The sequence below is a fragment of the Egretta garzetta genome, unplaced genomic scaffold, assembly GCF_000687185.1.
Source record: "Egretta garzetta isolate BGI_Z169 unplaced genomic scaffold, ASM68718v1 scaffold190, whole genome shotgun sequence".
NCBI lineage: Eukaryota > Metazoa > Chordata > Aves > Pelecaniformes > Ardeidae > Egretta > Egretta garzetta.
The window spans coordinates 2,839,545-2,846,886 of record NW_009258272.1 but is presented as its reverse complement, the minus strand read 5'-3'; the positions used below and the strand labels follow the sequence as shown (position 1 = coordinate 2,846,886).

Sequence of the window (7,342 nt, the reverse complement as noted above, 5' to 3'; positions counted from 1 at the left end):
CAGGGCAGGTTGGGGGTGTCCCTGTGCCCAGCAGCTCCCCCCTGCCTGACCCTGGCCTTGAACGGGCATCTCGTCTTCCCAGGGTTTTGGAGCGTGTAGTCCAGGAAATTCAGTAAGAAAAGATTAAAAAGGAGAGGCTTTTATGCTGAGTCAAATTAGGTAATTTCTTCTTTTTTTTTCCTCTTGAAAAATTAAAAAAAAAAAAAAAAAAAGGAAAAGAAATTAAAGTCCAACTTGCTGATTTCTTGTTTCTCTGCCGTCTGCGTGAGAAAGTCCTGTTTGGCCTCGCTGTCCCCTTCCACCCCCTCCGAACACCACCCGACCCCGAGCCCCACCAGCCACTCAGCGCATCACGAGTCCTCGACTCCTCGGAGTCCCTTTGCCTCCCACAGCTCCAGGCCCGCACCTTCCCTCACCGCCCCTTGGACTCCCCGTAGGTGTTGCGCAGCATGGAGACCATCTTCTCCTCACACGTTACTTTGGTGTCCTTTAGGATGCTGTACCAGACCATGCCGGGCGGCCGGACTTCTTCGCTGCGGCAGAACAAGTAGGGCATGGTCTCGGTGCGGCTCTGGATGTAGGCACTGCGTAGCAGGGTCGAGCAGTGGCTGCTGACCTTCTCCAGCCTCCTCAGGATCAGGTGTGCCTTCCTGGAGGGGACAAACAGAGATAGGGACAGAGCAGGGCGGGCACTGCAAAGAGGAGACCAGGAGCCAGGACTCCTGTGTCCCACCACCGGCTGTGTCTTGCAACAAGAACGGACAAGACCTCCTGCCTAAGACAATGCCTTTCCTGTTTCAGGTGGAGAGAAGCTCTCTTTTGCCCATGTCTTTCCTATTTCAGGTGGAGAGAAGCTCTGTTTTGCCCAAAAGTTCTGGGTATATCACAGCAACCAGGTCAACTGGGCTGGAGGGACCTCAGGTCTGACCCGCTAGAGCAGCTTGGGTGCCCTGGGGATGCTGTCTGCGCCTGTCTGGATGGTCACCACCACCACCACCATGTGCTCCTAGCAGGCTCCAGCGCATGTGCTGGCCCCTGTGCACCCTGGTGAGACCCCCCCAGCACCTTACTGCTCCCAACTGATGAGCCCAGCCCTCCCTTTCCTGTTTTCCCAAGTCTCCGGGAGACAAATGGCCCAAAAGGACAGACACTAGAAGAGCAAGGAATAAAAGCACAACACATTAAGACAAAACAAAATAAACCCGTAAGAAACCAAAAATCCCCTTGTGGGAGTCTGTAAAGTGCTAAATCAAACAAAGGGAGGGGAAGAGGGTTTACTTCAGGGGTCTGAAAGTCTCAAGATCACAGATTACTTCCTCTCCCTCTGGTGCCACAGGAAAGCTCTGGATTCGGGGCTAGGGGATTTCGCAGTTCCTGCAGGAATGTAAATTCCCGATAATGATATGTCAGGGGCAGAGCTGTCAGTCACTGAGGCATAAACATGGGGATTATTTGATTATGAAAGCTGAGTGGTGTTTCAGCCCGGGCTGTGAGCTCCCAGCTGGGGGGAGCGCCGGGAGCCCGATGCAGCCGCCGGCACCCAGGGATGGGATACCCGGGAGGGGCTGGCCAGAGCTGCCCAGCGCCCGAGCAGAGGGCAGGGACGGTGGCAGGAGGCAAGAGGGCACCCCAGTACCCTCAGCCTCCCCCTTGGAGCGGGAAGGCTGGATGAAAGGCTGTAGGAAACCACTGCTCCCCCCCAAGGCTGCAGGCAGAAAACTTCCCTGCTTCTCCCCGGGGGTGACGGGCTCAGGGTTGGCTTTCCAGGGGACGGGAAGAGCAAAGGGAGCTGGCCCTTCTTGGACAACTCTACACAGTAGCCATGTGTCAATTTAATCTATAAAGACAAGCCTGACCAGGCAATTTGAGCCTCGTTAGCTATACACACACATATAATAATGATGTCATGGGCTGAGCTGGGCCCAGCTCTGACAGAAGCCCTCTACTCACGCTACTCTCCACAGCAGCCACCTGACCTTCTACAGCATTTGGTGCTCCCACTGCACGTCAAGACCTGAAGCGCTGCCAAGAACAGGTCCTTTGCTGCTGGATGCCTGCTGCTAAGGAGTTATGAAATTCTAATCACAGTCACTGGTGCTGGAGGGGACCAAAAGGCATCATCTGTGCTATTTCCTTGCTGGGATCAACCTGCCCTGGTGAATATCTGTCTAACCTGTTCTTAGAGCCAGGAGTTGGCAACCCTTCCAGTGCTCACCCATTCTAATACTAAGAAATTGTTTCTTAACATCTGCGCCAATTCTCCCTTTTTTGGGGGGGGGGGAAGGATGAGCAAGCACAGGGCCCATGGTCAACTCATAGGATGGATGTTTATGTGAGCTGACAGTGCTCGGGAGGAGAGCATTTAGCCAGAATAACCTCCTCCTCAAAAAGGGTAACTATCATAGAATCATAGAATCATTTAGGTTGGAAAAGACCTTTAAGATCCTCCCAACCATTCCCCTCCCCCTGCCATCCCACCACCAAACCCTGTCCCTAAGCACCTCCTCTGCCTGGCTTTTAAATACCCCCAGGGATGGGGACTTGACCCCTTCCCTAGGCAGCCCCTTCCAGTGCTTGACAACGCTTTTGGGGAAGAAATTTTTCCTGATGTCCAATCTAAACCTGCCCTGGAGCAACTTGAGGCCATTTCCCCTCGTCCTATCACCCACTACCTGGGACGGTAACAAGAGGCCATCTCTCTAAGGCCATAGCTCCACGGTCACCCTTATTTATTACAAATCATCTCTACTGCTGAAAGGGGGTATTGCCCCTTCCCCAGCTTGTCCCTGCCCATTGGCTTGTGCTGGCGCAGGTGTCCGTGGGGCCAACATGGGGAAGTTGTCCACTCAAAAGCCAACCAAGCAACCCGCGGAGTTTCCCTCAGATTGGTTCCCACTCCACCTCGCCACAAGGCCTTTCCCAGCCATAGCAAGAGGGAGTGACAATAAGTGGCCATGATCAGCCCTTGAGGCAAACTCCAACGGGGGAGTAACCACGACTTGGCCCTAACCTAGACAAGGGCTGGACTCCCCAGCGTGCACCTACACATGCCTGCTGGCCACCCTTTCCTCTTCCTCTTCTCCCTTCTCACCAATTCACTTTTACCCTCCCCTCCAGAGCTTTATTCACTCACCTCTCTTCTCCCCTGCACAATCTGCTCATTCCTTTGCCTCCATTTCCCTTGGCCCTCTCTACCTCCCCATTTTCCTTACTTGTTCCACCATACTTCCATGATCTTCTGGATTTTGCTAAAAAAATCACCATGTTGTCCTTGCTTCCTGCTACATACTCAGGTCTCTTAGTCAGGCAAACATTCCTATGCCTGAGGAGCAGCTCAAGGTGGCAAGAAGTCCAGGAGGCGACCCATCCAGACCTGCTGATGTCCCATGTGCTGGTCTCCACACACCTGCAGCATCTGCAGTTGTGCTTGAAGCAGTTGACCCCAGGACAGCATCGATGTTTAAGGACGGGATGCAGCACACGATGGATTGGCCCTACGAGGATGCTGAAAACACGCTGCACTGTGGTCAACGAGGAGACAGGGTGATGGGGGGGGAGAGAATCACGCTCCTCGCTTTTGGTGTACAGTGCCAAAGCCCCGGTTTTGATGGGTTTCACCGCTTTGAGTCATTTATTTTAGTGGGGTAATGAAGTCATGTGTAAATGTTAGATTTAGCTTTTGGCTGTCAGCTGTTCCCTCTTAAAAAAATAAGGAGAAAGAGAGACAGAGCGGGCGAGGCGAGGCGTGAGAAAGAGAGAGAGGCTTTCTGGTGAAGGCTGGGTAATAAATTACAGGAGCAGTTCTTGGGCTGCCAATTTAACACCATAAATCAAGCCCTGGGTATTACCCAAGTGCTCCCTGCGGAGGGCTGTCGGGTCAGAACGACCACCTTTTCAAATACTGGAAATGAAATCTTCCTAAATGCTGACCAACCTCATCCCTGCCAGAAATGGTAATTTATTGCCTTATTAAAGGGCAAGAATTGGGAGAGGGCAGCAGGGGAGCGAGCGAGGGGGGGAGTCACTCTCATGGCTGCCTGTGGCCAGACCCCGAGCTCTCAGCCCCCAAAGGGATGAAGCAACCCTCTTCCTCCTCACCGCGAAGCCCAGACAGGGGTACCCCCACGTTGGCATGAGCCTGCAGAACCCTCCCATGTGCCCACCGTGGGGGCAGTTATTTTAAGTTGGCGCCAGCCAGGGACTGATCCTGGTCTCCACTTATGTGACGGATTTTGGAGGTCACAGCTGCAGTCAATAAATGACGAAGAGGGGGATTTAAAAACAGTGACGGCTCTACGTGGCTGCTTCCCTCTGCGGTACCTCGTGGCACAGTGGGGGAGAGGAGAGGGGAGGGGGTGGGTGTCTGCTGCCGGGGCACTTCCCATGGGCTCCAGCATGAACCAGTGGCCCCAGTGCAAGGGAGCGTGGTGCAGCGATTGCACAGGGGACAGGGCACTGAGGTCCCTGGTTGCCAGTCCCCGCTCTGCAAGGACGTGCCCAGGAGCAGGAGACACGTCACCTCCTGCTTTGCCCAGCCATGGGCGTGCTCCAGCATGGATGTTTGTCCCCCAGCTGCACAGGGGACAGTGATCATTCACCCTGGTTGCTGGTGCCAGATGAAAACATCCGCGGAGCCAGCAAAACGCCGCCCTGGGAGGAAGGTACTAAAGAAGAGCGAACCAGCATGAAGATGCAAAGAAGAAATGATACCTGGTCTGGAGGGAAGGGTGAGCCTCCCAGGACTGCTGCAGGGAGAGGATGGCTGCCTGGCTCCTGTGCTCCCATACAGGGCGATTTTGTCATAAATTCAGATTTTTCCACTCGACTGAGAACTGACCTGGGTCTGTCAGACCCTTGTCTGAGAGGACAGTGAGTCCGGGACTCGATGGCCTCTTATCACAGCCTCCCATCAGTACATTGCATTCCCCCTCGGTACCAGAAGGCAGCTGCTCTGGAGATGCACTTTGTCTCCTGCGGCTGTCCCAGCTGCTTGTCGGGGCGACTCGCTCGAGCAGAGCAGAGGCTGCGAGCCCTGGGCTGATGCCACATCCTGACCCCGTTGCTGTTGGTAGCCACAAGTAGGGGCAGGGAAGGAAGATTTGAACTGAATTATTTGTCCCGCCTCCTCCAGAAATCCAGGCCCTGGTTGCAGTGGTCAAAAGAACTGTCCCGAAAATACAGTAAAGAGAAAGTAATAAAGAAATCTCCCTTTCGATGTGTCAGGAAGCCCTCTGGCTGCGCAGATACAAAGGTCTGAGTGCACAGTAGCATTAAACCTTCACTGGTTCAGACAGATTCTTCTGTTTTGTTGGAACAAGTTAACTCTGAGAGGTTCGCTTGGTGTCTGTAAGAGGAGCAGGAAAGGGGTTGTTGTTGCTAAAGGAGACTTGCAGGATGAGGCAAGCCAGGTGCCAAGATGCTGCTGACCACAGAAAGTCCTGGTTTAGGGCCACCTATGAGCTAAGTTTTTTAATGTCTCCTTAATGTAAACCGTCTGGTTGGGACATCTGGCTGTCAGTGTGTCTTCTCGCAAGCAGCTGTTTGCAGTAACCTGTGGCTTTCATGGAAACTGGGCTCACGAGGACTCCAGTGTGATGTATTTATTACACGGAGGCAATCAACTTCCCTCTTGTCACTCTGTTTTATGAGCGAACATTTACTGTGAAGCTGAGGCTCATCTGATAAACATTTCAAGGTACGAAAATGAATGTCCCCCTGGGAAGGAGAACAGTCCTTCAATTAAAATCGTGTTACAAGATGGCCTCCCTTGGCGAAGCCTCACTTGCCTCCCGCTACGTCAGTGCTTCTGCTTCTGTCCAAGCTCCCCGAGAAGCCAGGCTGGACGGCAGAGCTTCGCTCCTGTCAAGAGCCTGGCACCAGCTGCTGCGGCATTTATAGATGCTTCTCCTTGGCTGCAAGTCACATATTTCTCAAGTACAGAACAGGGGCATATGAGCACTGCTGGGAGCTCATCTGGCTTGGCAGGGAAGACAGACAGCAGCCGAATTGACCACTGGCTCCAGATGTAGCTTGGTCTGGAGTCGGGCAATACGGGCCATTTAAATGTCACCTTGCAAATCTCATGGCTTGGTGTAGGTATCAGGCTAGATAGCATCCTTCAATAAGTGCGTGGGATCTCAAGTAACGGAGGAAATAAGGATGTGTAAGAAGAGACTGATGGTTCCCAGGGACTTATAGAGAGAGGAGCAATTGAAAAGGACAACCGAGTTTGCAGTGTGATCAAAGGAGGAAGGCAGTGGGAAGGATGAGAGTGGCTCCATGCCAGAGGCTAATAAACTACCAAAGAAACTATGACCAAGGTCATCTCTAGAGCCCCAAGCTTGGATTTATGTCCAGGAGGGGTGTAAACTGCTGTGAGGAGCTGTCATCCTGGCATTATGGACAGATCCTCACCCGTGTCCAACAAGCAGATAGGAGCAGGGGGGAGAGAAGGAAAATCTTTTCCAATTATTTATGGACTGGAAGACCCTGTTCCTCCACCTTCCTCTGCTTCAGCTTCTCATAGAACAACACGTTAGATGAGGATGCTGGATGAACCGTGTCTCTAAAAGCTTCAAAGCAGGTGAAGGCTATTCGAATCCTGTAAGAGACCTCAAGATGTCCAGAGGGATATGGCTACTTCTGAGTATTTCTTGCCAAGTGTTTCCCAGGCAGTCTGGCCTTTGCTGGGACACCGCCAGGACAGTGCCAGCCCCCTGGATGCAACATAGGCCATGGGCCTGTTACTCCTGAGCTGTGATTTCTCTGAGCCTTACCACCCCTTCCACTGTACACTGGGGCTTTGCAGATGCAGCCCCTCCGGAAAGGTTGCTCATTATACTCCCAGGAACCAGCTTCTCCCGGCTCTCCTCAGAGCATCAGATGAGGAAATATTTCTAGCATAAAGCTGTATATAGGTAACAGATGAGGTGTTGTGTACTCGTTTGCATCCTTCACTATGTCCCAGGCCTAATTTACACCCTTTGCTCCTCACCTCCCCAGATTCTCCAACACACTCAGCTCATCTGCAGTACCACCTGTCTGGTTCAGGCTGGTTGCTAGATGTCCCACAAGCATTCATCCAAAGCCCACCCAGCTGTTAGATGTCCCATAAACATTTATCCAAAGACTGACTGGGACCTGACAGTCCCAGGGGATGGCAGGACAGCTTGGTCAACACCCAAAGGCAACTTCTCTCAGCTATGAGGAGAAGCAGTGAGGTTCACTTCCATGGTGGCCAACCGGGGTGCTCCAGGTGGTGGGGCTGGGGAGAACGCAGGGAAGGGACAGGTACCTGGGCCCCAGCTCATCCTCGCTGCGCCAGACGAAGTCTCCAAACTTC

At 53.0% G+C, this 7,342-nt stretch overlaps 1 protein-coding gene across 1 annotated transcript in view; it reads right to left on the bottom strand.

The window, feature by feature from the left end:
• Positions 1-354: 354 nt before the first annotated feature.
• ASTN2 (astrotactin 2) overlaps positions 355-7,342 on the bottom strand; it is a 315,089-nt gene continuing 308,101 nt past the window's right edge. Inside the window, 2 exon segments of the mRNA XM_035890105.1 lie at positions 355-650; positions 7,295-7,342. The exon segment at positions 7,295-7,342 is cut by the window's right edge and continues 59 nt beyond it. Of these exon segments, the coding sequence (XP_035745998.1) occupies positions 413-650; positions 7,295-7,342 (286 nt within the window). The 3' untranslated portion in view covers positions 355-412.